Genomic DNA, 27,609 nt, shown 5'->3' with positions numbered 1-27,609 from the left:
TCTGTTGGTCATTTAAGATCATGATGTAGTTTACGTCCACTGGATCGAACATGTTTGTCAGTTGGAGGGCAGTTCATTTAACTGATTGGCGGGTCACTTGTACTATCCTTGGCAAGTCACTTGTCCTATCTGCCAATGGGAGGGAGGAGTGGGCGGGACTAGAGCTTGGGTTTGCGCTCTCTTATTAAAAACACATCTCTAGTGCTATCTGTACAACATTCAACAAGACATTTTTTTCCTTTTTTTTTCTCTTCTTCTTCTCCTTAATAATGCCAAAACAATAATAATAATTTTAAAAAGAAGAAGAATAGCGTTACTCCATCTCATCGGGCATCGAATGAACGAACGTACAAACATCACACAAATTGAAAATACAAATCTAAGAATAAAAGGCCTCAATACCAAATAGTACACATCATCACCTTCTAATGGTGCCAGAGAGAGAGAGAGAGAGAGAGAGAGAGAGAGGTTACAAAAGAAAGGAAGAAGAGCGAGAGGTTAGGGAAGTTGAGAAAGAAGAAAAGAGAGATGTACACACATTAAAAGGATAAAGGGAATGACAATATAATATCTTGATAATACCATTGAATTATATTATCTTAATTTAACGTGTTTAGTGTCCCCATGGACAGGTTTTGGCACCTAATTCTAAGATGTATCCATTAACTGGGGCTTTGGTTTGCCAAGGGTTAGCTGAAATCAACCTTGTTTCCTACACTGGGGCTACTAGCGATGCTAGCAATATTTCCTCCAAGTGATATTATGTCTGATGGTAAGAAATTGTTTAAATAAGGCAACAACCCACTTGGCCCCTGCGAAGTTGGAGTGACAGACAAGGAGAGGATAAAATAAGTAAAAAAGAATGAGGTGAATAAATAGGTGATATACTAGGGGAAAGAGAGATGTGGGCTAAGTGCTTTTGGTGAGCTTACAAAATACCAACTCCAGGAAGTGCTTGACACAGAAGGCACGGTGGCATTGACACTACAGGTTATTGTCCCAAAGGGCAACCTATTCCCTAAATAGTGCACTACTTTTGACCAGGGCACATAGCACTACTTTTGACCAGGGCCTATATGGGAATGGTCCTGGTCAAAAGTAGTAAACCATATAGGGAATAGGGTGTCATTACGGGTGCAACCTAAGTCTTTAAGAAAACACCACTTAGGGAACTGCTAAACTCATATAAGGTGCTCTAATAAGGATAGAAGTAAAACACATAATGCACGTAAACCAAAAGTAAGGCTGTGGTTCCAATCCCAAACTCTCGCCTACAACCAATGGGGTTAGGTTCCAATCCCAAACTCTCGCCTACAACCAATGGGGTTAGGTTCCAATCCCAAACGCTCGCCTACAACCAATGGGGTTAGGTTCCAATCCCAAACTCTCGCCTACAACCAATGGGGTTAGGTTCCAATCCCAAACGCTCGCCTACAACCAATGGGGTTAGGTTCCAATCCCAAACTCTCGCTGTCAACCAATGGGGTTAGGTTCCAATCCCAAATGCTCGCCTACAACCGAATGGGGTTAGGTTCCAATCCCAAACTCTCGCCTACAACCAATGGGGTTAGGTTCCAATCCCAAACGCTCGCCTACAACCAATGGGGTTAGGTTCCAATCCCAAACGCCCACCTACAACCAATGGGGTTAGGTTCCAATCCCAAACTCCTGCCTACAACCGATGGGGTTAGGTTCCAATCCCAAACGCTCGCCTACAACCAATGGGGTTAGGTTCCAATCCCAAAATGCTCACCTACAACCAATGGGGTTAGGTTCCAATCCCAAGCTCTCGCTCTCGCTGTCAACCAATGGGGTTAGGAGGGCGAGAAGGCAAGACTTATCCAATCAAATAATTTAGTGATGTTTGCAATCGTAAGTAGTTTATTTAATTGTTTTTATGATAAAATATTTGCATGTTCACCTCGTGTAGAACATGCTGTGCGTAGTATGATGCGCTAAACCAATACCGTGGCTATAGTACAAATTGATTCATCAAAATTTGGCAGAGATAAATATTTTGATATGTTGTGATGTAAACTTGAGTCTCATCCAAGCACTTAATAATACAATGATATTGTTTTGATTGGATTATAGATTGATTGATTGCTTGATTGATTGGGCGAGTGGATTGAAACTGCAGCTTTACACTCCAACAGAAAGTGACACCTTACATTTTCTTAAAAAAAAAAGTTTGGTCTATCGATAGTCAAAATAAAACAACTACTTTGGGAAATTATAAACCTTGCACAGTGCTCTTTATAGACATGACATTCCGACTAGTCTTTTCCTCACAACAACAAGCCTTATACTTTTATATCATTACCTACTGTATATTCATAACCTTCTCTGTAAGCTTCTCTTCTTGAAATGAAAATAAACATAGAAAGTTATTTTTTCATTTTTTCTTATCTTCCTGTCTTTACAAAAGCTACACATATTCTACTGGGATGTATCTATGGATTTGTTAATGTTTTTAATGCTTACTCTTTTTTCCCGTTCTTCTTCACTTAAAAAAAAGAAAGACAGAAATCTAGTCATCTAAAAGACGGCATACCCCAAGACTACAACGTTTTGCTTTCTTGAGTCCTCCACTCTGTGAGGGAACTCGCCCTTTTCTCTCATCCATTTTTCCTTCCCCTTGTTTTTCAGTTATTTTCCTCATAAAAGGAATGGAAGGAAAGAGTGTGACACGGTCGTGGAGTCTTGGTCACTTGACCAGACGTGCCAGCTGATTGTGCTCGGGATGCACTGTCCGTCTGTCTGTCCTGTGTCTCCCAAACAGACTTTTGCTTTGTTTCTGTTTGTTTAATGGTCCGTTGGCCACCACGACAATGTAGGAACAACCGTTAGCCCACGTCTGACTCTGAACACGCTGGTATTTCTGCTGTAAATGCTGACCTCTGACCTTTAACCTCCCTTTTCACTTATTGACCTTTCACCTTGACCTCTTTTCATTCATATGAATATTTCTTAATGTTTCATCTTCATCAACTAAGTGCTTTAGAATTTTTTCCACAGAATCCACATAGAGATGCTACCGGTCTCTTGTGAAAAGAGAAAGATCCACACCAGCTGTTTGTTTACCACTACAGATTTCTATTCACAATAGCCTAGAACCATTTTTTTACATATATACTTTAGCTTTATACTGTATTCTCAGATGTCATTGTTCTATAAGAGCCCAGAAACAGAGGGCTATACTGTAGAACTCCCTTGACGACATTCCAAACATAGACAGGCACTAAACTGAGAGGAAAACAGGAAATGACAAACTGTTCCCGTAGTGACCTCGGAACAGCAATCCGACCAATGAGAGGCAGTGATATCAGGGTCAGGGGTTATCTTATCCCTAATCATTGTCATCTTCATCTGGTAAAAAGTTGCTCCTGTCATGTTATTTGTTGTAGACAGCTGGATAGCTTAGTTTGAGTTCACGGCTTGAATGGTTGTGGTTGAACCACGGTTATCGAATCAGTGCTCTTGAACAGACCGTGATATGAACTTGAAATGTCAAAGTGACAGGAAGTGGTATCTTATCTAAACGGCAGTTGGGATGAAGTTAGGCTTCTTCTGACACTTGTTCTGCTAAAGTATAACTAATCAACAATGTTACTCATAGAAGTAGTATTATTCTCAAAACATGAAGTATAAGGTCTGATAAAATAATTTTTGTGTTCTCTGGAATGGTAGAATGTTACAGTTTATTTGTTCTCACATAGTAATATTAAGACTTAACAGCAGCCAGAGGACGATCTCGAGCAAATCATCACAATTAGCCCTCTTGATAGGAGATGGAATGGAAAACAGGAAACTCTGGAATATCGAACTCAAGGCCTCAAAAGTCCTGAAGAGAAAGGATTCACACTGCACTGTCTGTATGTACAAGGGGGGTTGTGGTTGGTTGAGAAAATCAAGAGGACTGCACTGAACTCCAGGGATGTAAATATTAAAAGACGAGAGAAAAATGTATGATTTTTTAAATGGGGTTCTTTAGGAGAGATGATGTTTACACAACCCTCTCAATGGAGGTGCATCTCAGTCCGTGGTCCTTAGTTATACTTGTCAGCGGACTTACCATGACAATGAACCTGAACTGCTGTATGTAAGAGAACAAGGAAGTGATATAATGACCCCCAACCTTTGACTCCTAAACTTCTGCCCTGTCTAGTTGAACTCCCTCTTCCCTTCTCTCTGCAGGATGATGTTGTTGCCGTTTAGTCTCCCATCACTGCTTCCTTCTCTCGTGTAAGACGGTCAGAGCCGAGGGCAGGTGACATGGAGAGAGACATCCTCATCCCATGCTCTATAGGGGAATCCCCTGGACTACTGCTCTCCCTTTCCAAATCCTCCTCTTCTCCTTCCTCCTCTTCTTCCTCCTCTTCCCCATCCTCCTCCACCCTGCCTTCCTGCCCCAGGCCAGCGAGGCCACTCCTTGTGTTCCTGGGTGTGGTGGAGGCCTGGTTAGAAGCCTGCAGGGGTTGGTGGAGGTTGTAGTTGCCCTCTAGGTCCACTTCCTCTGGGGTGAGGCCGTTCTCCATCCCTCTCTCCACCCTGGATGAGGCCCATTCCTCGAGGGGGGCCCTATCTTCACTCTCGCTCAGGTACCTAGGATAGGATAGGGACATCAGTCTACTTGCAAAGACTGTAATATGTTTAGTTTTTTTCCTACTAAATGTAGTTGAATGCACTAACTATAAGCAGCTCTGGGAAAGAACCTCTACTAAATTACGAATATGTAAATATAAAATCTAAATAAAAATTTCTTACCTCCACAGGGCTAGGGGGTCTGGGTCAGCCCGGGGTTGGGGTGGCCTCTGGGGCCCGTGTTCCCCCAGGGAGCTGGGGTTGTGCGCCCCCCTCTTACGCCTGGACTTGCTGGTGTGGTTGACCTGGAGGTGCATGGCCATCAGTTCGGCTGAGCAGGTACGGAAGGGACAAAACAGGCACTGGTTTAGGGTGACCCCTGCTCCTCCTCCTCCACCACCACCTCCCGGAACTCCATCCTCCTCCAGACCTCCGAGCCCAGGGGAGGGGCGGCGGGAGAGATCCAGGGGCTGGGACAACAAGCCTCCATCCTGGGTGCCCCGAGCTGATCCCCCTCCCATCCGCTCCCTCCCGTTAGCTGGCACCATGCGGCTGGTGGTGAGTGGTTTGCGGCGGGACACTTTGGGCGCCTTCGGTGGGGGCGGGGTGGGGGTGGAGGTAGGGGACTCCCCCGTCCACCCTCCCTCCATCCCCCCCTGGTACAGCGCCCCCATCACCCCGGATAGGTACCGGTACTGGCTCTCCAGATCTGCCTCCCTTAGTCCTCCCATGGCCTTCCCATGGTCCCTGTCTCTCTGCTCGGGAAGGCCCAGTATCCAGGGCTGGTGCTGGTTGTGCCTGGAGGAAGCGGTCTCTGCCGGGCTTCTGGCGGCTGAGCCATGGGTGAAGCTCTGGGGCCGGCGCTGTTTGGCCATCCCCTCCCTTCCCTCCCCCCGTGGAGCTCCTCCACCACCTCCCAGAGAGGCGGAAGTGAGCCCGGGGGAGGAGGCGGTGGATGAAGAGGCCCCCATGGCGTTCCTCTGTTCTCTGTGGTGCCTCTGGAGATGGTACTTTAGAGAGCCTGACTGGGTTCCCGCGTAGTCACAGTGGGGACATTTATACGGTCTCTCCCCTGAAAGAGGTACATAAACTAGTTGTGGTTATCAAGGGCATATTATAATGGAGGATGTCAGTAGATGTTACACTATACTATACTATACTATACTATACTATACTATGCTATGCTATGCTATGCTATACTATACATGGAGAGAAACATTTGTAGAATTCTAATTCTGCACAAAAAACAAACAATTTAGACAGGACCACTGGACTAAATATGGACCAGCCCATCTGGTATTTGCCTGAACTGCCCTATGCCTAGTCTGTTTCTGACTACAGACAAAAAAACAACAACAATTATATGGACCTTGATTCCTGGATTTCTGCTATGGAATAAAAGAGGGGAAACGATAGGGTTCAAGTATTATATGAGCTTGTAGTACCACATTACAAACCACAGATGGCAGTAGCCCATCACAATCTAAAACCCTGATTGGCTTTGATAAGGAGGACATTAGCTTGAAAACCCCATCAGCCTCGGAGGTGTTGAAAGTGATTATTGCTAGTAGCAATTTACTTAAGTATAATGATTCACCTAATTAATTACAACAGACAGAGGAGATGGTCATATCTAGGAATCAGAAACACATGAATTTAATGGCACATGTAAATGTGGTCAGTGTGCATGTAGTTAAGGTTTAGTGTTCTAGAATAGATTGTATTGTTAGTGATTATTTGCTGAATTCCAAATGGACCTCTAGCCCCTACTTCCTGGCCACTCTGAGATCTCATTGGACAGGGAGACGCAATATGGCGACATTTGAACATCTCATTCCAAAATCATGGGCATTAATATGGAGTTGGTCCCCCCTTTGCTGCTATAAAAGCCTCCTCTCTTCTCGGAAGGCTTTCCACTAGATGTTGGAATATTGCTGCGGGGACTTGCTTCCATTCAGCCACAAGGGCATTAGTGAGGTTGGGCACTGACGTTGGGCGATTAGTGCTGGCTCGAAGTCGGCGTTCCAATTCATCCCAAAAGTGTTTGATGGGGTTGAGGTCAGGGCTCTGTGCAGGCCAGTCAAGTTCTTCCACACCAATCTCGACAAACCATTTCTGTATGGACCTTGCTTTGTGCACGGGGGCATTATCATGCTAAAACAGGAAAGGGCCTTCATCAAACACTGGAAAAAAAGTTGGAAGCACAGAATAATCTAGAATGTCATGGTATGCTGTAGCGTTAAGATATCCCCTCACTGGAACTAAGGGGCCTAGCCCAAACCATGAAAAACAGCTCAAGACCATTATTCCTCCTCCACCAAACTTTACTGTTGGTACTATGGTTCTGGGTAGGTAGCCTTCTCCTGGCATCTGCCAAACCCAGATTAGTCCGTTGGACTGCCTGATGGTGAAGCATGATTTATCACTCCAGAGAACGTGTTTCCACTGCTCCAAAGTCCAATGGCGGCAAGCTTTACATCACTCCAGCCGGTGCTTGGCATTGCGCATGGTGATCTTAGGCTTGTGTGCGGCTGCTCGGGCCATGGAAACCCATTTCATGAAGCTCCCGACGAACAGTTATTGTGCTGACATTGCTTCCAGAGGCAGTTTGGAACACGGTAGTGAGTGTTGCAACTGAGGACAGACGATTTTTATGCGGTCTGTTCTGTGATCTTGTGTGGCCTACCACTTCGCGGCTGAGCCGTTATTGCTCCTAGATGTTTCTACTTCACAATAACAGCACTTACAGTTGACCGGGCTGCTCTAGCAGGGCAGGAATTTGACGAACTGACTTGTTGGAAAGGTGGCATCCTATGACGGTGCCACGTTGAAAGTCACTGAGCTCTTCAGTAAGGCCATTCTAATGCCAATGTTTGTATATGGAGATTGCATGGCTGTGAGCTCGATTTTATACATCTGTCAGCAACGGGTGTGGCTGAAATAGCCGAATCCACTAATTTAAAGTGGTGTCCGCATACTTTTGTTTATATACTGTATTACTATGCACTTATACTGTATCTTAGCCAATCATCTCAGATCTACAGGAGTGCATTGGCCCTGGGTTGTATAGACACAGCATAAGTGTCCTAAGCCCTAGGGTGTAGGATTTAGGGGCTAGGGGTCGATTTGGGATCCAGCCATTGTTAGGTGTGTTGGGGGTTGGGGGCTAGTGGCAGGCTCACCTGTGTGAACTCTCAGATGCACTTTAAGGTGATGGGACGAGCGGAAAGCTTTACCGCAATAGGGGCAGTCTTTCACCCCTGTGCCTCGCACACGCTCCCTAGAAGTCACGGACGAACCTGAAGATGACCCAGATAGACCGTTCTCTCCTGGAGAGAGAGGAAGGGGGAGAGAGAAGGAGAGAGAGAGAGAGGGAGGGAGGGAGGGAGGGAGAGAGAGAGAAGGAGAGAGAGGGTGGGTGCGAGGGAGAGGGAGAGAGAGAGAGAGAGAGAGAGAGGGAGGGAGAGTCGGGAGAGAGGGAACAAGGGAGAGAGGGTGAGAGAAAGGGGGGAGGGAGTAGACAGAGGGGGAGGGAGAGAGAGGGGGAAAGAGAAAGAGGGGAGAGAGCGAGCAGGGGAAGACGGGAGGGAGAGAATAAGAAAGTGGTATTGATAGTTAATTGCATTGCTAGACGCTACTCTCACACTCTGCTACTCTCCCTCTCTTTCTACAAGCTTTTTATTTTGTGTCCTTATTCTCTCTAATGAAAATGTCAAACAAACGGGAGACATGTTGGGGATGTTTTGGAGAGGTGAAGCCATGTCACTGTACCTTGGAACTGTGACATCACTGAGTGGAACCCTCCTCCGGCTGCTGACTGATGTTGAGGTCCACTTTGAAGTTTGGACTCCTGTCTTCCCTCGCTGCTACCTCCTCTCCCACCTCCTCCTCCAACTCCTCCTCGTCCTCCCCCACTCCGGCTCGCCCCTCCATCCTCCTCTCCTCCTCCGCCGTGGCGCGGGGGGTGACCGTGGTTCTTATGGGGCCGCTGGACGTGGACACGGGCATGTGCCACCACCTGCTGCAGGCTCCGGAACAGCTTCCCACAGTCGGGGCACTCCCATGGGGCTCCGGAGGACGGAGGCTCCTCTCGGGGATCCAGACCTCCAAGGTAGGCCCTGACCTGCTCAGCCTCCCCCACCACGGAGCTCCTGGATGGGGCTCGGTGCAGGTGCTGGGTCCTCTGGTTCTGCCTTTGAGCCTGCTGGGCTTGCTGGGCCTGTTGAGCTGCTACTAGGCTACGAGCTACCAGCTGCCACATGGCTATCTGGTCCCCTCCATCTGCCGCTGTCTCTCCTCCTCCTCCGTTTCCTCCTCCCCCTCCTCCTCCGCTCCCGTTCCCCATCTCCGCCACCTGAGCCACGGCCTGCAGCCGTTCCATGCAACTGGCGCCGCCACCGCCATCGCTGGGCAACCCCAGGTAGCCCAAGATGGCCGATTTACTAGAGACTCCAGCGCCGTCCCGCTCAGCCCTTGCTCGTCCCCCTCTCCCCCCTCCACCACGAGCCAGCAAGAGGCTGGAGTAGAGAGCGTTGAGGCCCTGGCTGGTAACCGAGCCTTTGGGGCCTCTTTGTTCAGTCCCGGCCACAGGAGCCACCAGCCCCCCCAGCCCTGCCTTCAGGCCCAGCTTGTTGAGGTGCACCTGTAATAGAGGTCATAAAGTCACTTGTATAATAAATGCACAATGTCTTCAATCGTTTGACACCTGCTATTATAGCATAGACTACGGTTGCAAAGGGTTGGAAACTTTCCGGTAAATTTCCAGAATTTTCCCAGAAATTTTCCATGGGAAGTTAAGCCCGGGAATTTGGGGAATTTTGTTTAAATTCATCAAAAAAGTTAGCTTATAACAGTGAACCTTTTTTGTGGGATACACACAAGGCGATATATTTTATATGACATACATACTTTTTTGTTAACTAGTAAATAGTAGAGTACAGCATGTTTAATAATTTCTGACTTGTTAACAATTTCTGCTAGTTAGTTTTTGCTACCATGTGGGTTTTAGCTTGCTTGAGCTTTCTAGTGTTAATTCACCTGTTTGCGTACATGTTTCATTTGAAAATATTTATCTTACAAAGGAGTTTTTTAATCTAACTGCTTAACTATTTATCTGTACATGGAATTGTATTTGGGTTTTTTTTAAATCATTTTTTCCTAATCTTTACAGGAAAATGCCACGGGCACTACCTGATGTGTGGAGACATTTCACTGCAGCTTATGTAGAAGGAAAAGCTGTGTACATTTGCAAATACTGTGCCAAATCATATGTGAAGAATGCAACAAAGATGCAGAATCATCTGGCCAAGTGCATAAAGTTCCTTCAGCGCTCACAACAAGCAACCTCTGACAAAAGTCCCTCTACTTCTATTCGAGGGGAAAATTATGAATCAGACACCTTATCGATAGCAACAGCTCATGGTCTTCCTGGAATCAGAAGTTTTTTTGACTCAATGGAGGAACGTAGTCAGAGAAATGCTGATGAATGACTTGCTCGGACTGTGTATGCAACTGGTTCACCTCTGATGCTCACAGGCAATGTGTATTGGAAAAGATTTCTGAATGTTCTTCGCCCAGCATACACCCCTCCAACCAGACATGCTTCACCTACTAATTTGCTGGATGCTGAGTTCAACAGCGTTCAAGTGAAGGTCAAGCAAATCATAGAGAAAGCAGACAAAATTGCAATCATCTCTGTTGGGTGGTCGAATGTTCGTGGGCAAGGAATAATTAACTACATCATCTCAACCCCTCAACCAGTATTCTACAAGAGCACAGACACAAGGGACAACAGACACACCAGTCTCTACATTGCAGATGAGCTGAAGGCAGTCATCAATGACCTTGGACCACAGAAGGTATTTTCACTGGTGACAGACAATGCTGCGAACATGAAAGCTGCTTGGTCTAAAGTGGAGAAGTCCTACCCTCACATCACAACCATTAGCTGTGCTGCTCATGCATTGAATCTGCTCCTCAAGGACATCATGGCACTGAAAACAATGGATACACTCTACAAGAGAGCCAATGAAATGGTTAGGTATGTGAAGGGTCATCAAGTTATAGCAGCAATCTACCTCATCAAGCAAAGTGAGAAGAATAAGAGCACCACATTGAAGCTGCCCAGCAACACCCGTTGGGTTGGTGTTGTCATCATGTTTGACAGTCTCCTGGAGGAGAAAGAGTCTCTCCAACAAATGGCCATATCACAGTCTGCCGATATGGACAGCCCCATCAAGAGGATCCTCCTGGATGATGTATTTTGGGAGAGTGGTAAAGCAGCCTGAAACTCCTGAAACCTATAGCAGTAGCCATTGCACGGATTGAGGGAGACAATGCCATCCTGTCTGATGTTCAGACTCTGCTTGCAGATGTAAGAGAAGAAATCCATACTGCCCTGCCCACTTCACTGTTGCTCCAAGCAGAGGAAACTGCAGTTCTGAAATGCATCAAAAAGTGTGAAGACTTCTGCCTGAAGCCCATACATGCGGCAGCGTACATGCTGGACCCCAAGTATGCTGGCAAGAGCATCCTGTCTGGTGCAGAGATCAACAAGGCCTATGGTGTCATCACTACCGTGTCTCGCCACCTTGGCCTGGATGAGGGCAAGGTTCTTGGCAGTCTGGCGAAGTACACTTCCAAGCAAGGGCTTTGGGATGGAGATGCAATATGGCAGTGGTGCCAACATAGCTCATCAGCCACCTGGTGGAAGGGACTTTGTGGATCTGAGGCTCTTTCCCCTGTTGCCTCCATCATCCTCCAAATCCCACCAACATCAGCCGCCTCTTAGTGCAACTGGTCCCTGTTTGGGAACACACACACCAAAGCACACAAGGCTGACCAATACAAGGGTTGAAAAATTGGTGGCCATCCGAGCAAATTTGCGGCTTTTTGAGCCTGACAACAAGCCATCCTCAACAAGGTTGGAAAGTGACAGTGAAGATGAGGCCTCAGAGTCTTATGTTCGAGAGGTGGACATTGAGGAGGTCCAGGGAGAAGACATAGAAGCCTGAGAGGGAGACAACCAAAGCTTTAGTTTCTAGACTATCATTTTATGTTGAAAATGTTTTTGGAAGATGCGATGGGTCATTGGGGATCATTCAATATTCCTTTTCTTTTGTTGTTCAGTGAAATCATCCCATGTGAAGAGTCAGCTCATTTAATTAAAGTTCAATTCATGACTACATTTTTTTTTTTAATCTATTGGAAGGATTCAATCATTTGCAATGATGTCTACTTATGATAAGGTAAAAGGTTTATGTTTCCGTCTCCATATGATATGGTAAATATATCCAATGCAAAAAAACATCTACATTTAAATGGTATTAATATTAATTTGCATATATTCCCGTTAATTCCCATATATTCCCGTTAATTCCCATGGAAAGTTTCCACCTCTGAATATTCCCCAAAATGAGCAACCCTACCATAGACCCTAGCATAGACACACACACATACCAGTGGAGGCTGCTGAGGGGAGGACGGCTCATAATGATGCCCGGAACGGAGAAAATGGAATGGCATCAAGCACCTGGAAACCATGTGTTTGATGTATTTGATACCATTCCACTGATTCCTCTCCAGTTATTACCATGAGCCCATTCTCCCCAATGAAGGTACCACCAACCTCCTGTGACACACACACTAGGTTACCTACCTTCATGTGGTTCTTGAGGAACCAGGGCTCCTTGAAGCCACGGCCACACACCTGACATTTGTGGTCCAGAGAATCCTTGTGCTTCCTCATGTGGCCCTTCAGGAACCAGGACTGGGTGAAGCGCTGGCCGCACGTCTCACAGCGGAAGGCCGGCAGAGGCGGAGCCCCTGGGGCCAGGGTGGGGGTTGGGTTGGGGGTGGGAACGAGAGTGTCTGGGATGGGGGTGGGGATGATGGTAGTGGTGGTGGTTACGATGGGGGGGTGTCTGGGGGTGTAGGGGGGCAGGGCGGGGAGTTCCATCGGGGGGGAGAGGGACAGGGAGGGGTGGCTGTCGTGGAGGTGTGCGGCCAGGCGTTCTTCCTGGCTGGCGGAGAAGGAGCACAGGGTGCACTTGTACGGGTTGTGGAGGATGCGGACGTGACGAGACAGCTCCGAGGCCGTGCGGAATTTACCCTTGCAGGCGTGGCAGCGGAATGCGGGCGCTGCCACTGTGGCCAAGGCGGCTTCTTCTAAGATGGCAGGACCCGTGCCACCCAGGCCGCAGGAAGAGGAGTAGGGGGAGGTGAGGGAGAGGGGCACCTCCTCAGTCAGCGGAGGGCTCAGCGGTGTGCTGTCATCCATTAGGAACGGCTGGAGGGTCTGGTGATCCATCTGCAGAGCCTCCTCTAGAGCATCCCCATCCCCATCCTCCCCTCTCAGTCCCTGGGTTAGAGATACAGACAGCAGGGGACTCTGGCGGTGGCTGTGGTGGTTCTGCCCCACGTCGTTGTGGTTCTGGTGAGCTTTGAGATGTGCCGTGGACCCCGTCCCAATGATGCTCCCGGTCGTGGTGCCGGTGTTACGGTACAGAGCTGAGGCGCGGCGGTCCCGATCCAGACTGTGAGCGCGGGCGTGGAGCGACAAGATACTCTGGAAGCGGAATCGCTTCCCACAAACCAGACAGGGGAACTTGAGTCCGGCCGCTCCCCTAGAAACACCCTTCCTCCCTGGCAAAGACCCTAACAGACTCCCCCCATCCTTATGGAAGAGCTGGAGGTCTAGCTCATCACTACAGGTGGCACCCTGCTGCCCGGAGGACAGGGCCAGCTCCAGGGCCCCGAACCCAGGGAGAGGGGCCGATGATGTCGGAGTGACCGGAGGAGAGCTCTCCGGAGAGGGGCTACACACCTCCGGAAGACCCCCCGGGAAGAGAGCCACGGCCGGGGTGGGGGACGGAGGGGCTGACAGCTCCTCTTCATCCTCCTCCTCTTCCTCATCGTGGTGGTTGAGGGAGAAGGAGGAGAGGGGGAAGTAGGGGGTGGTGTCTAGGGTGTTCGACAGGGGTTCTGGTGTGTGGGACAGGGCTGAGGGGCTACGGGCTAGGGGCAGGTCCAGGGGGCTGTGTGAAGGGGAGAGGTGGGAGGTAGAGTGAGGAGAGGCCTGGGGACTGTGGTCCAGAGATGGTAGTGTAGGGGGTGACTGGGGCAGCTCACACGAAAGAGCCAACACACATTCAGGAGGAGAATCCATTCTCTGTGTGTCAGAGAGAGAAAAATAGAGAGAGAGAGATAAAGAGAGAGACAAAGAGAGAGCGAGATAAAGAGAGAGAAAGAGAGAGATAAAGAGAGAGATAAAGAGAGAGAGATAACGAGAGATAAGGGAATGGATATACTACAAGAGAAAGACACTTCGGACAATTGAGATGAACCCGTTTATGGTAGGAATATTTCCGTATTTCAATGGAAATGTAGTAGTATGAAGGAGTAGTGCGGGGACTCAACAGTGTTCTGTGTACTGAGGTCAGAACAGGTCAGTAGGATAAACGTATGATGATGCAGTACTGACCAGTACTGTGTGTATGACTATGCCATGCTTGACTATGTGTACCGTTAGTATGGGGACTCACCAGTCGTGTGTTTACTGCTATGCCATGCTTCAGTTTCTTGGCAGACGGGGGACACTCTGCTTTGATGGCCACCTCCTTTAGTCCTCTGGGGAACACATACATTCAATATGTTCAAACATATGTTTAAAGAAGATTTTAAAACAAACATATTGCAACTCATCCTGCTGCCTATCCCATTACACCAAACATAACATAATGTCCATCCTGCCTGCCTGCCTGCCTGCCTGCCTGCCTGCCTGCCTGCCTGCCTGCCTGCCTGCCTGCCTGCCTGCCTGCCTGCCTGCCTGCCTGCCTGTCTGTCTGTCTGTCTGTCTGTCTGTCTGTCTGTCTGTCCGCTTCCCTGCCTGCAGGTGTGTGTGCTTAAATGTGTAACAGGTGGTCACCTGTTTGATGTGAAAGATACATTGTGTACTTAACCATATGTTTGATGTCTGTGTGTGTGTGTGTGTGTGTGTGTGTGTGTGTGTGTGTGTGTGTGTGTGTGTGTGTGTGTGTGTGTGTGTGTGTGTGTGTGTGTGTGTGTGTGAGCTAAGGGCACCACAGGACATGGACTGTCCCAAACAGGATGGGCGCGAGATGTTTTGACTTCCCCACACACCCTTCCTGTGAACACATACAGCAGCAGCTTCATCAGGAATGGACACACACACACACACACACACACACACACACACACACACACACACACACACACACACACACACACACACACACACACACACACACACACACATCTGAGCCTAAAGAAACACAACCAACCACACACACAGAACACATACAACCACACAAACAACACCTACTGCAATTTGAACTTATTCACGTATACAAGAACAAACACTAAATATATTTCAGACATGTTTTCCACCCACAACTGTAGTGATAGAGCCGAGAAAAAACGTTACAAACACACGATCATCATCATGGCCAAACAGTAGTAGGCTACATCTATGTGTTCATATAGACAGTATGTCTGTGCGTGTGTGTCAGCGCGCCAGAATCACAAAGACACTCTCATGTATCCAGTTGACATTTTAGCTCCGCCATGACTAGCAGGGATATCACACAATATCAATCATATATATCCGTCTCTCGCTCTCTTCCTTCTCCTCCCTCTCTACCCTCTCTCCTTCTTAATCCACCGTTACTGTTACTTCTCCCCCCGTCTCTCTTTCTTTGCGCTCCCTCCCTCCCTGATTCCATACTCCTCCCATCCCCCTCTCTTTCTCTCTCATTCTCTCTCTCTCCCTCCTCCCTCTATTATTCACTAATTTTCTTTCATTCTCTCGCTCCCTCTTTCTTTCTCTCCTGCGGTGGAGCCAGTTGGCAGAGTGCCAGGGAATGCTGATATCAGCTGGTAGATTGGGGCCTGCCAACATGGCGAGGAGAAAAAGAAGAGACAGTCAGTGAAAGAGAGAGAAATGGGGGAACAGAGAGAGATGTGGGAGGCAGAAGAGAAAGAGAGAGACAGCGAATTAAACATAACCGAATTAAAAGATCTGATGGTGATTTGATGGTGATGTGATTTGCATTTTCTAATATGAAAAAAGGTTGATTGCGAACTGGGGTTTTGTTGTAGGTAGGTATTCATGGTGGTAGCGAGGCGGTGGACAGTGTGTGTGTGGTGTGTGTGTGTTAGTATCGTCTGATGTGATGGCATTATCATATTAATATCAGCGTCACCACTGCATTGTTCTGCCGTGACAGCGGCCACCGTGCCCAACCAGCCTTGTCATACCAATAAAGCTTCTCCAAATGTGGATAGATGGAGAGAGGAGATAAGGTGCTAGACAAAGGGGAAGGGGGAGGGAGGGAGAGAGAGAGAGAGAGAGAGAGAGAGAGAGAGAGAGAGAGAGAGAGAGAGAGAGAGAGGGGTACATGGTGTGATCAACCAACACAAACAAGTAGTACGCAGTTTTCAACACAGCTACAATTCATTTGATTCAGATGACGAATGTGTGCTTGATCAGATTCCCCCAATGGAACTGTATTAAAGCATGTACTAACTGACGCCTACGGCTGATTTAACCAAGACTTCAGAATGCTTAAAATTACTCTTATGTTTTCCATACCATCGCACACACGCTCGCACACATACAAATTCTTTTAGCTGTACATATTGACAGGTGTTTGGGCCATATACTCTATATGTAAGTTTGTATAGATCATGTCTTGTGTTCATATCACTACGAATGTGTGTAGGTACAGTGTGTCCAGTACAGAGTATATGTATTTGTACGACTTTAGATCTCAGTGTACAAAGAATGTACAAACGTAACTATATATGTGGTTTTGAGCAGGACACAGTTCAAGCAAGTCAGTACATGGTGGTTATGATTCTTCATACAGATGTAGGATCTTAATTTGAGCCAGATTGCTACAGCAAGTAAATGATGTGAATGAATATGTGGATTGTAATTAATGGACATTTTTTGTAGGGGTTTATACATTTTTCGTTAGGGCAAATCAAGTCTGACATTTTAAAGTAGAAATAACAAACTTTAGAATACTTTTAAACCTTGACTATACTACAAGTTTGCATTTCATGCTGTGCAGGAAAACACTTAGGAACAAAAAGAGGGATCAAATTAAGATCTTAGGGTGTGGATCCTAATGTATCAAAGATATTGTGTAAAGGCTCATCATAATGTTAACTGAAGGCAGCTGCTGAGAATCAGGATATCTATGGACAGATGTGTGATGGGGGTCATAGGAGCGTTTTCGGCTAATTTGTTATGGCCCTTAGGTACTTGTTACAGTAGAGTAGTTGACAATGTGTGCTGTATTGCATACATTGCCGTAATGATTCTTCATACATACAGTTAAAGTCGGAAGTTTACATACACTTAGGTCGGAGTCATTAAAACTCCTTTTTCAACTACTCCACAAATTTCTTGTTAACAAACTATAGTTTTGACAAGTCAGTTAGGACATCTACTTTGTGCATGGCACAAGTAATTTTTCCAACAATTGTTTACAGATTATTTCACTTATAATTCACTGTATCACAATTCCAGTGGGTCAGAAGTTTACATACACTAAGTTGACTGTGCCTTTAAACCGCTTAGAAAATTCCAGAAAATTATGGCATGGCTTTAGAAGCTTCTGATAGGCTAATTGACATAATTTGAGTCAACTGGAGGTGTACCTGTGGATGCATTTTAAAGCCTACCTTCAAACTCAGTGCCTCTTTGCTTGACATCATGGGAAAATCAAAAGAAATCAGCCAAGACCTCAGAAAAGAAATTGTAGACCTCCACAAGTCTGGTTCACCCTTCGGAGCAATTTCCATATGCCTGAAGGTACCACGTTCATCTGTACAAACAATAGTACGCAAATATAAACACCATGGGACGACACAGCCATCATACCACTCATCTCCTAGAGATGAAAGTACTTCGGTGCCAAAAGTGCAAATCAATCCCAGAACAACAGCAAAGGACCTTGCGAACATGCTGGAGGAAACGGGTACAAAAGTATCTATATCCACAGTAAAACGAGGCCTATATCGACATAACCTGAAAGGCCACTCAGCAAGGAAGAAGCCACTGCTCCAAAACCGCCATAAAAAAACAGACTACGGTTTGCAACTGCACATGGGGACAAAGATTGTACTTTTTGGAGAAATGTCCTCTGGTCTGATGAAACAAAAATAGAACTGTTTGGCCATAATGACCATCGTTATGTTTGGAGGAAAAAGGGGGATGCTTGCAAGCCGAAGAACACCATCCCAACCGTGAAGCACGGGGGTGGCAGAATCATGTTGTGGGGGTGCTTTGCTGCAGGAGGGATTGGTGCACTTCACAAAATAGATGGCATCATGAGGAACGAAAATTATGTGGATACTGTATATTGAAGCATCATCTCAAGACATCAGTCAGGAAGTTAAAGCTTGGTCGTAAATGGGTCTTCCAAATGGACAATGACCCCACGCATACTTCCAAAGTTGTGGCAAAATGGACAACAAAGTCTAGGTATTGGAGTGGCCATCACAAAGCCCTGACCTCAATCCTATAGAAAATGTGTGGGCAGAACTGAAAAAACGTGTGCGAGTAAGGAGGCCTACAAACCTGACTCAGTTACACCAGCTCTGTCAGGAGGAATGGGACAAAATTCACCCAACTTATTGTGGGAAACTTGTGGAAGGCTACCCGAAGCATTTGACCCAAGTTAAACAATTTAAAGGCAATGCTACCAAATACTAATTGAGTGTATGTAAACTTCGGACCCACCGGGAATGTGACGAAAGAAATAAAAGCTGAAATAAGTCATTCTCTCTACTATTATTCTGACATTTCACATTCTTAAAATAAAGTGGTGATCCTAACTGACCTAAGACAGGGATTTTTTACTAGGATTCAATGTTAGGAATTGTGAAAAACTGAGTTTAAATGTACCTGGCTAAGGTGTATGTAAACTTCCAACTTCAACTGTATGTAGGATCTGGGGGTGTTTCCTTAAGTGTGTGAGTTTGTGTACCTGTATTTGTAAGTGTGTGCGTGTCTACAGTTTATGTGTCTTGTTATTAGTGTGTGTACTGCAAGTACTGTATGCGTGTGAAGGCCAGTGTGTTCAAGTGTGTGTGTGTGTGTGTGATCGACCCTATGTGTGTTTATGTGGGTGTTAGTGCGTTTGTGTGTCTGATGGCTTATGTGTGTGTTTACGTGTGTGTATGTGTGAGTGAGGGCCTGTGTGAGGGAAAGTGTGTGTTTTTTCTCTCTCTGTGTGGTACAGTAACTCAGGGCCTGCTGTGGTTTTTATCACCGTGGTCACGCGGCAAAACTTCCCCACAGACGGGATTCATTTCCGGTCTTTCACCTTTCCCTGAACCCCCTCTCTCTTTCCCTCCCTCTTCTTTTCCTCCCTCGCTCCCCTCACTTTATCTGGCTTGCACTTTTTCATTACCGCTCTTTTTTTGTTCTTTGGCTTCTCTGAATGGAGGGTGGATTGTCTGACTTTTCTCACTCGCTGTGTCCTGATTCTTGACCTTTGGCCTCACTTCACCGCTTTCATCTCCTCCTCCCCTCTCTCTGTTTTTCCTTCAACTGGCAATGTTTAGCTGGGCACACTGTTGCTAAACATTATGCAATAGAAGAAAACGTTTCTGGCTACTGGACACGACCCCGTTCTTGCCTCCTCTCCTCTTTATAGTTATCATGCAGATGAGAAGAAGTATGTGAAGGGGCATAAGACTATGCAGAATTAATATGTAGGCTATGAACGTGAACTGGAAGTGTAATGTATTAACCTGATTTTTATGCGACCGTGCATTAAAGAGGTCAGATCGTCTTAGCAGACGCATTCCATGGATGAGTCCCTCAATCAAACTTCAAATATGTAGATCCCAATTCTATCAGGACATAACACTTTATAAAACTAGAGCAATTAGGCCAATCTAAGCTCCAATGTGTCCTCATTACAAGTTATATGTGTAACAAGTGTTACACCTTCTGTAACATTTGTGTGAGTGCCTTTTAGCTACAGCAACTGGTAGTTTGAGCCCTACTGGTCTGGACCAGACAGATTCCATAACATCATGAATATTGATGTTGGCTGGGAGACTGAGTGGTCAAAGCTGGCCCCTAGCTTACAGTAAGTTATGATCCTTATAACGGTCAACATACACTGACTCAGTTTTACCTAATTTCTATCAGCATTTTAAATGTGCAACCAGAGGGGAAAAAAATGTAGACCACCTTTACTGCACACACAGAGATGTGTACAAAGCTCTCCCTCGCCCTCCATTTGGCAAATCTGACCATAATTCTATCTTCCTGATTCCTGCTTACAAGCAAAAATTAGAGCAGGAAGCACCAGTGACTCGGTCTATAAAAAAGTGGTCAGATGAAGCAGATGCTAAACAACAGGACTGTTTTGCTAACACAGACTGGAACATGTTCCGGGATTCTTCTGAAGGCATTGAGGAGTACACCACATCAGTGACTGGCTTCATCAATAAGTGCATCGAGGATGTCGTCCCCCACTGTGACTGTACGTACATACCCCAACCAGAAGCCATGGATTACAGGCAACATTCGCACTGAGCTAAAGGGTAGAGCTGCCGCTCTCTGCGGGACTCTAACCCGGAAGCTTATTAGAAATCCCGCTATGCTCTCCGATGAACCATCAAACAGGCAAAGCATCAACACAGGACTAAGATTCAAATCGTACTACATTGGCTCCGACTCGTCTCGGATGTGGCAGGGCCTGCAAACTATTACAGACTACAAAGGGAAGCACAGCCGAGAGCTACCCAGTGACACAAGCCTACCAGACGTTCTGAATAAATTCTTTGCTCGCTTTGAGGCAAGTAACACTGCAACATGCATGACAGCATCAGCTGTTCCGGACGTCAGTGTGATCTCGCGCTCTGCAGCCGATGTGAGTAAGACCTTTAAACAGGTCAACATTCACAAGGCCGCAGGAACAGTTGGATTACCAGGACGTGATCTCCGAGCATGCGCTGACCAACTGGCAAGTGTCTTCACTGACATTTTCAACCTCTCCCTGTCTGAGTCTGTAATACCAACATGTTTTAAGCAGACCACCATAGTGCCTGTGCCCAAGAACACTAAGGTAACCTGCCTAAATGACTACCGACCCGTAGCACTCACGTCTGTAGCCATGAAATGCTTGGAAAGGCTGGTCATGGCTCACATCAACACCATTATCACAGAAACATTAGACCCACTCCAATTTGCATACAGCACCAACAGATCCACAGATGATGCAATCTCTATTGCACTCCACACTGCCCTTTCACACCTGGACAAAAGGAACACCTATGTGAGAATGCTATTCATTGACTACAGCTCAGCGTTCAACACCATAGTGCCGTCAAAGCTCATCACTAAGCTACACACCTCCCTCTGCAACTGGATCCTGGACTTCCTGACGGGCCGCCCCCAGGTGGTAAGGGTAGGTAACAACACATCCGCCACACTGATCCTCAACACGGGGGTACCTCAGGGGGTGCGTGCTCAGTCCCCCCCCGTACTCCCTGTTCACTCATGACTGCATGGCCAGGCACGACTCCAACACCATCGTTAAGTTTGCTGATGACACAACAGTGGTAGGCTTGATCACCGACACGATGGGAGGAGGTCAGAGACCTGACCGTGTGGTGCAAGGACAACAACCTCCCTCAAGGTGATCAAGACAAAGGAGATGATTGTGGACTACAGGAAAAGGAGGACCGAGCATGCCCCCATTCTCATCAACGGGGCTGCAGTGGAGCAGGTTGAGAGCTTCAAGTTCCTTGACGTCCACATCACCAACAAACTAACATGGTCCAAGCACACCAAGACAGTCGTGAAGAGGGCACGACAAAACCTATTCCCCTTCATGAGACTGAAAAGATTTGGCATGGGTCCTCAGATCCTCAAAAGGTTTTACAGCACCACTGAGAGCATCCTGATGGGTTGCATCACCGCCTGGTATGGCCTCCGACCGCAAGGCACTACATAGGGTAGTGCGTACGGCCCAGTACATCACCGGGGCCAAGCTTCCTGCCATCCAGGACCTCTATACCAGGCAGTGTCAGAGGAAGGTCCTAAAAATTGTCAAAGACTCCAACCACCCTAGTCATAGAGTGTTCTCACTGCTACCGCAAGGCAAGCGGTACCGGAGCTCCAAGTCTAGGTCTAAGAGGCTTCTAAATAGCTTCTACCCCCAAGCCATAAGACTCCTGAACAGCTAATCAAATGACTACCCAGATTCTACTCTCTGTTATTATATATGCGTAGTCACTGTAATAACTCTACCTACATGTACATATTTCCTCAATTACCTCGACAACGGTGCCCCCGCATATTGACTCTGTGCCGGTTCCCCTTGTATATATCCCCGCTATTGTTATTTACTGCTGCTCTTTAATCATTTGTTATTCTTATCTCTTACTTTTCTTATTTTCTTAAAACTGCATTGTTGGTTAAGGGCTTGTATGTAAGCATTTCACTGTAAGGTGAAATGCTACACCTGCTGTATTCGGCGCATGTGACAAATGAAATGTAATTTGACTTATAGGGTGCGTCCCAAATGGTACCCTAATCCCTATTTAACGCACTACTTTATGTAGTGCTCCATATAGGAGAAAGGGTGCAATTTGGGACGCATCCATAGTATACTTATGCAATAAGGCACGAGAGGGTGTGGTATATGGCCAATATACCACGGTTAAGGGCTGTTCTAATGCACGAAGCAACGCGGAGTGCCTGGATACGCCCCTTAGCCGTGGTATATTGACCATATACCACAAACCCCCAAGGTGCCTTATTGCTATTATAAACTGGTTACCAACGTAATTAGAGCAGTAAAAACAAATGTTTGTCCTACCCGTGGTATACGGTCTGATATACCATGGCTGTCAGCCAATCAGCATTCAGGGCTCAAATCACCCAGTTTATAATTAGGCTCATCACACTAACTCTAAAGTTATGTGATACAGCCTTTGCTTTCACCTATCTAATCTTGTTGGATCAGAGGTTACCTGTCTGATTACCTTAATTACAGTGTAATGACAATGTAAGTACACATTGTTATATACGACTATCTGTAATATGTTAATTCAACCATTAAAGGTCTAACTCTAAGAGGAGTACTTGCCCTAGTAAGGTTTCTTTGTATGCTACAACAGCATTGAATGTTTTGAGAGCTGAAAATGTGAATGGGATATGCTACTCTAAACTTGCTGAAGGGCTAGGAGTGATTGCTTGTACAGGTCTACTAGTACGGGTTTATGCTACGCTGCAGAAACATTTTCGAGCCAAACTCAGGCAGAGAAGCAGTCTTTAAATGTCACCATGCACCCTCACTGAGGAGGCCGAGCAGGTGTCTGTCTGTCTGTCTGTCTGCCTGTCTGTCTGTCTGTCTGTCTGCCTGCCTGTCTGTCTGTCTGTCTGTCTGTCTGTCTGTCTGTCTGTCTGTCTGTCTGTCTATCTATCTATCTATCTATCTATCTATCTATCTATCTATCTATCTATCTATCTATCTATCTATCTATCTATCTATCTATCTATCTATCTATCTATCCCACAGAGCCTTAATGACCCAATTAAATCAATCAGTGGCTTGATTGGAATGCTCCTTGAGTGTGTGTGAAAGTGAGAGAGAGCACCTGGATGTTGCATCCCTCAAGTGTTGTTCTGAGGAGGTAGGGTACAAGACAGTAAGAGACAGGAAACATAAATTATCATAAAAATCATGAATTCTTCCCACTGAATCCAAGCCCAATGCTCTATCTTGATTTTTAATAGCATCTAAAGATGACACGCTCTTTCCGTCAAATGATGGCACTTATTGAAAAGTGTTAAAATATTAAATAATAAGATACCTTTTAGGGAGCTAGAGTGTATCTAGTTAAAGTTGGACTGTTTGCTTGAGGTGGGAAATCACAAACTAGGCTGCATGCTGAAAATGTCAAAAAATAAAAAGGAAGGCTGTACACTTATCACATTACATTGGTTTCCTGTGGAAACATCTAAAGTGTTGAATCAAACTATGGTATGTAGTAGGCCTATGAAAACTGGACATTTAAACATGTCTAAAACAGTTTCTGTCGCTGTGGGTTTTGAAACACAGCGACGGGAGTCTCGCTCTTCTCCGGTCACCACAGATGACACGTCTGCCTGTTATCTGGAGAGGAATTTCCTGCTCTCCCTTATGATGTGCGTCAATAACGTGCAACCATTTTCAGTCGCTCTTTCCCCTGCCTTCTCTCTCGCGGCCATCTCAATTAAACAGCCACATTAATGAAATAAATAACTATCAACAAACAATGCGCGGACGCCTAGTCTACATAACGTCCAAAAAACGAGATTAGATTAGTCATTTTCGCAGCTGCTCTTTAGCTGTTAAAATATTATTAAATCCCCTAAGTGAACATAGTAACACGATTGTTTAATCTCAAAGCCGTTGACGAGTCACGGTCGTTGCCTACTCTCTGTGTGTCATGTATATCGCTCCCCCATGCTCCATCCATTTTGTTCCTAAATTTTCTATAACAAAAGACTGAAAGGGAGGGGAAAAGACATGAGTGTTGCAGGGAGAAATCGGAGGACGAGAAAAGTGCCATCATGGATTTCATCTTGAATTTCGCTGCCAATCGCTGCCCTCCATCCCCCTAAAACTAAATCAAACATTATCACATTTTATCCAGCACACGTAGGCTACAGAAAACAACCCTATAACTTATATCAACCGCCGGGAAACAACTTGTATTTTCAGAATGAGATGTTGCACGCAACACACTTGCTACTTTCTTGCGAAATCACCGTAGCCCAAAGGAGAGAGGTAGCCTATGGCTACAGTGAAGCTTGCACTCGTAAGAGGTGACGCTAGGACAAGTTTACCGGTTGTAAGCCTTGTAATAGTCGTAGTAAATATAGTAGTAGCATAGTGGGAGGACTATGGTTTTAAAAACCGTTGGATAGGCCTACCGACTGGATAGGTGTAGCCTGGACGAATAGATTAGGCTACCTATTTAGGCTACATCTGGTTAAATTGGTCATTTTAAAAACAATGTGCCGTACATAATGCGTCTCCAACAAAATAATTATCCTGGCTTATCGTCTCTACCGTATATGTTCTTGCGTTGCAGCTTTGTAAATCACACTCGAACATGTAGTTAACCAAAAAATAAAACGGAAATCAAAGAACATGCCTATTGATCAAATATGCAACTTATTTTTGTCAAAGCTACGATATATGTTTTAATGTTGTGAATTAAACTCGATGTGTAGGCCTATGCATGGATGAATGCAATTGGCACATCGTCTACAGTAGCCAATGATTGTATTACTTAGGCTATAGCAATACATTTAATACAGAACTTAATCAAAGTTGTGTTAGTTTATAGGTTAGCCTACTTGTGCGTTCACTTTAGTTGACTTTTAGTGCACTTCAAATAGCATAACGTAATTCAATTTTTACAGTGTAGGCTTATGTTACCCGACAATTCAAGTGGTACATTTTAGGCCCCAAGTTATATCTGAAACTATTCCATCATGATATAGAATCCGTTCTCACTTTTGTCATGTCACCGTATAGGGCTAACGCATGCAGACGGCCGGCCACGCGCGCACATACAACACCGGCTTCATACATGACACACAGTAAAGTGCCGAAGAGTGCATGGGAACATACATGCAGCACACACACACATGCCACACACTATAGTGCAACCCGCCAATCACTCTCAACAATCCACTCACAATACAAACACATTTCGTTGGACGGTGTACACCATGTGTATCCCGTAGCCTACATACGACTAATAAAACTTGAAACATAAAAACTGCAATCACTGCAATCACTGCAACTATAGGGTGATTACACCGATTACACGGATTTGCAAAAAAAAAAGTCGTCGTCAAATATTTGTTGTTCATGGAGACAACAACAAACCTCGATAAATACAACAATTTTGGAGGTTTTACTATAGTGCTACACAACCGCAGTTCCATACCACCCTATATAAAAGTGTACATGTAAACGTATGGATTGTATATATTGTAAATTAACTAGATATTTATGATGAAAGTAAGACTATGTACTTACGGGAGAGGCGGCGGGCGGATTAATGACAGGACACGTCATGATTACGTTTCACTTGAATTAAATACATTACGAGTTGGGGAAAAAATGGAAATCAGGGGTTGTTGTATACAAGCATACGCCGTTTTCCCCCTCCCTTAGCTCACCCTGTTCTCCTCCTCCCTTTCGCTCTCTCTCACACATTTTTTCAAACATCCATTTATTGTGCAGTAGTGAGTAAGTGAGTGAATAAGAGAGAGAGAGAGGGAGCGAGGAGAGTGGGAGGGCGAGTGATGTAGGTTGCAAATGTAATTATAATCTCACGAGCACCATTTTAGAACACTGACACACGGGGCAAACTGCCCGGTTCAGTTGCAGCCCAAAATAACGACACTATATAACCTACTATCAGGTGGTCTCTACTCTATAGCGTAGATATAAACCTACAAAAGTTTGCAATCTTATCGAAGTGCGTAAAAGTTATAAAGATTTGACGTGAGGTATATGTATGTTGTTTTGATAACACATCCCGGTAGCCTATGGTTTTAAAGTTGGAAAAATTGAAGGAAGATTGGTAGGCTGTTGTTATCACTGTTTTAGAACTGTTTCGGTTTACTCACTGGATCAGTGACTAAAAAGTGACTTTCACTATTGCAACAAAAATTCATCTTTTTCATTATGATTCGAATCGGAAGTTTCAAATTAAACTCGGAATTTTTCTGAATCATCCTCCTCTTCCAAATCAGATATTTGAATACCCAAGCACAGCACGCGGTAAAAGTAACTTCACCCCACGTGGGCCCGCGCTCGTGGTGGCGCAGGTGCATTGCCTTTAACCGGCCCACGCGCCTCTCCACGAATTTACTGTATCCGCGCGAGGTACTGACTTCAGCATCTGGTTGACGTTTTAAAAAAAAAATATTAGGCCTATCAATAAGGATAGGCACTGGCGTCTATTCTCTACTAATTTGTATAACTGTAAGAACTATTGTAAAACATTTTTTTAAAAACAACAACAAAAAACAGGAGTCAAGATGATGTTAAGTGGTGAGGCAGAGCTTTATCCCTCATCGCCCCTTTCGCGCGCGTGCGTGCACGCACACACGCACACACACAGCCGAGTATTTTCATTCATATTTCCTTCACCTGATGTCCCTTGTAGGCCTAGTGGCCTACTACTATAAATAGCATCCTGACCCTTATATTTCTCCTGCTCTTTTCACCAGCCCTCATATATTCTCACAGGCCTGTAGAATATAATACAGGATTTTATTGAATAACACTATCAAACATGCTCTTTGTATTTAAATATGAGTTGTTCATTATATAATAATCTAAATTTACATTTTGGTCAATTTTAGAAGACACTCTGTCAAAATGTATTTACAATTAGTGTATTCAACTAAGGTAGGTAAGACAACCACATATCAGAGTCATTGCAATGTTCTATAATAATAATAACAATAATAACAATAATAATACAAATAAGAGTTACACATTTGCCTTACTGGCTAGAGATGATGATGATACTGTCTGCCTGCCATAATCTACTTCCAATAGCCATCTACTGTGTATCAGTGTGAGTGGCATATGTGCAGTGCATGTCTGTTTGTTGTATGCATGGAAGTGAGTGTGTGTGTGTGTGTGTGTGTGTGTGTGTGTGTGTGTGTGTGTGTGTGTGTGTGTGTGTGTGTGTGTGTTGTTGTTTGAAGTGCGTGCGTGCGTGCGTGTACAATCATGGCATATGTGTGTCTGTATTGTGTGTCTATTTTGTATAGACCTATGTGTGTGTGTGTGTGTGTGTGTGTGTGTGTGTGTGTGTGTGTGTGTGTGTGTGTCTGTGTGCGCGCGTGTAAGTGCATGCGTGTACAATCATGGCATATGTGTGTCTGTACTGTGTGTCTATTTTGTATAGACCTATGTGTATGTGTGTGTGTGTGTGTGTGTGTGAATG

General features: G+C 45.6%; 1 protein-coding gene across 4 annotated transcripts; it reads right to left on the bottom strand.

Annotated features, from left to right (window-relative positions):
- On the bottom strand, positions 1–25,898 carry LOC106608980 (zinc finger protein 219). 4 transcript variants are annotated; one of them, XM_014207268.2, is made up of 7 exons: positions 25,680–25,898; positions 14,127–14,211; positions 12,242–13,753; positions 8,356–9,226; positions 7,767–7,913; positions 4,768–5,656; positions 1–4,605 (listed from the first exon to the last, which is right to left on the bottom strand). In XM_014207268.2, the coding sequence occupies exons 3-7, from the start codon at positions 13,748–13,750 to the stop codon at positions 4,215–4,217; spliced, it is 3,807 nt and encodes a 1,268-aa protein (XP_014062743.2). In that variant the 5' UTR covers positions 13,751–13,753; positions 14,127–14,211; positions 25,680–25,898; the 3' UTR covers positions 1–4,214. The 4 variants fall into 4 exon arrangements, with proteins under 4 accessions (XP_014062743.2, XP_014062746.2, XP_014062745.2 ...); XM_014207271.2 differs by having other exon boundaries at positions 7,821–7,913; XM_014207270.2 differs by having other exon boundaries at positions 12,293–13,753.
- Positions 25,899–27,609: the final 1,711 nt, after the last annotated feature.

Source organism: Salmo salar, chromosome ssa07 (assembly GCF_905237065.1).
Source record: "Salmo salar chromosome ssa07, Ssal_v3.1, whole genome shotgun sequence".
Taxonomy (NCBI): domain Eukaryota; kingdom Metazoa; phylum Chordata; class Actinopteri; order Salmoniformes; family Salmonidae; genus Salmo; species Salmo salar.
This window is presented reverse-complemented; position numbering and strand designations above follow the sequence as displayed.